At 49.3% G+C, this 2,486-nt stretch overlaps 1 protein-coding gene across 1 annotated transcript; it reads left to right on the top strand.

Annotated features, from left to right (window-relative positions):
• Positions 1–531: 531 nt before the first annotated feature.
• Positions 532–1,674, top strand: LOC130248159 (5-hydroxytryptamine receptor 1E). Its single transcript, XM_056481715.1, has one exon. It carries the CDS (start codon positions 532–534, stop codon positions 1,672–1,674), a length of 1,143 nt encoding a protein of 380 aa, XP_056337690.1.
• The last annotated feature ends 812 nt before the right edge of the window (positions 1,675–2,486 follow it).

The raw sequence follows: 2,486 nt of genomic DNA, 5'->3' as shown, positions 1-2,486 counted from the left end.
TGACCTTAATCAGATTAAATGAATCAAAAAATGCTGTTCTTAATCGCATTAAGATCAGATTATTGGTGTCCATGTAAACGTACTCACTGAGAGCGAGAGAGAAGCAGAGATGGAGTTTACAGCTTTCATTTTCTCCATAGCATTAAAATAGTGGCTCCTGGGTCCTGCTGTAACTTCAGTGTCAGTGAAAGACTCTGCCAGCAAACTCACAAGCAGTGAATTGAGCACAGTTGTCTGCTTTTTTGAGGTAGTTGTGATGTATTAATTACTCGCCTCCTTTGCATGTGACATGCGCATATGAGATAAATGACGTCAGTACATAATAGCTGGTTATGAATCGTCACTGAACCGATACCGAATTGTTTCCAAAGATTTATTATGGCACCCCTAATGCCTGTGAATACACACATATTCAATCATAAAGTCAAAATTTATAATAATGCACAGCTAATTAGGCTTGCCTTTGTTTTTTAACAGAACCCCACTGATCCAGTGCAGAAGTCTGTAAGGCTGTAGTTCTGGAGCTGCAGGATGGAGATGGAGCGTTACCTGGGGGAAAGCACCAGTTCTCCAGCCAACGCCACCAACACCACTGCCAACCCAGGAGCCGCCTCTCAAGTGGAGCTGCTGGCGGAGCGACTGACCATCGTGGCTCTGCTGTCACTGCTGACGCTGCTGACGGCCGTGGTGAATGGAGCTGTCATCGCTGCCATCTGTACCACCCGGAAGCTTCACCTGCCTGCAAACTACCTCATTTGCTCACTGGCGGTGACAGATTTTCTAGTGTCGGTGCTGGTCATGCCCATCAGCATCCTGTACATCACCACCGAGGAGTGGCTGCTGGGGATATTCGTGTGTGAGGCTTGGCTGAGCATCGATGTGACCTGCTGCACCTGCTCCATCCTGCACCTGTGCGTGATCGCGCTGGATCGGTACTGGGCCATCACTAAAGCCATCGAGTACGCCCGCAAGAGGACGGCACGCCGTGCCGGAGTCATGGTGGCCATCGTCTGGGTGATCTCCATCTTCATCTCCATCCCGCCTCTGTTCTGGAGGCAGCGCGGGGACGCAAACGGCCCGCAGCAGTGCATCATCGAGCACGACCACGTAGGCTACACCATCTTCTCCACGTTTGGTGCGTTCTACATCCCCATGACTCTGATCCTCATCCTGTACTCGCGCATATACAGCGCCGCCAAGACTCTGTACCAGAAACGTGGCTCATCGCGGCACCTCAGCAGCCGCAGCACTGACAGCCAGAACTCATTCAATCACTGCCGTGTCAAGCATGCCTTCTGTGTCTCCGACGTCTCGACTTCCGACCACACTCTCGAATTCGAGAGGAACAGCGTCACCATTGTCCGAATGCCAACATTTGATACGGAGACGCCGGAGCTGGACGAGAGGAACCAGATCTGCACGTCTCGAGAGAGGAAAGCGGCTCGGATCCTGGGCCTCATCCTGGGGGCCTTCATCCTGTGCTGGTTGCCTTTCTTCCTGAAGGAGCTGCTGGTGGGTCTGAAGGTGCTAATGACCCCCTCGCCTCAGGTGTCGGACGCCCTCACCTGGCTAGGCTACATCAACTCTCTGGTGAACCCGCTGCTCTACACCAGCTTCAATGAGGACTTCAAGCAGGCTTTCAAGAGATTGATCAGGCGCAAGGAGCACACATAGACTCACATCCGTTTACAGACAGATACTGCGGAGTATTCAGGGTTTTCAGAGCTAGATTCATTAAGCTGCAGTACACAAAATGAACCAAATGATGTTCTTCGGGAAGAGCTGATTACATTGGTGCATGGGTGACATTTGACTCTTGAGTTGGAGGGGGGATCTACACAAATAAATAGCAAGTCAACATCTTACTTTTGCCTAGTTCACACAGACAGGATTTAAGCCTGATCTGCAAGTAAACGAGCTCTCCAAAAGGGCTGTGATCTGGGAAAAATCAGAGGGTGATTGGTGTGCAGCAGTATTTAACTGTGAACTACTGAATGATGCATCAAAGAGGACTCATCACGAAAAACAAATATCTAGCAGGTCAAATATCTGGACCGGTCAGCTTACTTGACATCGCATATATCAGGTGTAGACACAGACTGCAGCCAATGAAAGAGCAAGTGATGGGTTGACCACTGCGTTCATGCCCTCAACAGAAATGTCAGTGATTGGTTAGAATATCATTGATTCATGTTCCCTACTGAGAGAAATAGATGTGAGTGAGTTTGAAAACCATATCTATCAGATCTTTCAGATACACTAGTGCAGGGGTCACCAGTCTCGGTACTGGACGGCCGATGTCCCTGCAGAGATTTGCTCCAACTTGTCTCAACACACCTGCCTGGATATTTGAAATATACCTAGTAAGAGCTTGATTAGCTTGTTCATGTGTGTTTGATTAATGTTGGAGCTAAAGTCTGCAGGACACCAGCTCTCCAGGAACAAGTTTGGTGACCCCTGCTCTAGTGAATGCTTTCAGAACCATA

This window comes from Danio aesculapii, chromosome 20, assembly GCF_903798145.1.
Source record: "Danio aesculapii chromosome 20, fDanAes4.1, whole genome shotgun sequence".
NCBI classification, from domain to species: domain Eukaryota; kingdom Metazoa; phylum Chordata; class Actinopteri; order Cypriniformes; family Danionidae; genus Danio; species Danio aesculapii.
Note: the sequence above shows the minus strand (reverse complement) of the source record. Positions and strands in the feature narration are given on the sequence as shown.

Excerpts from the sequence above, each read along its gene's own strand:
- LOC130248159 (XM_056481715.1), top strand. The coding sequence starts at position 532 with ATGGAGATGGAGCGTTACCTGGGGGAAAGCACCAGTTCTCCAGCCAAC.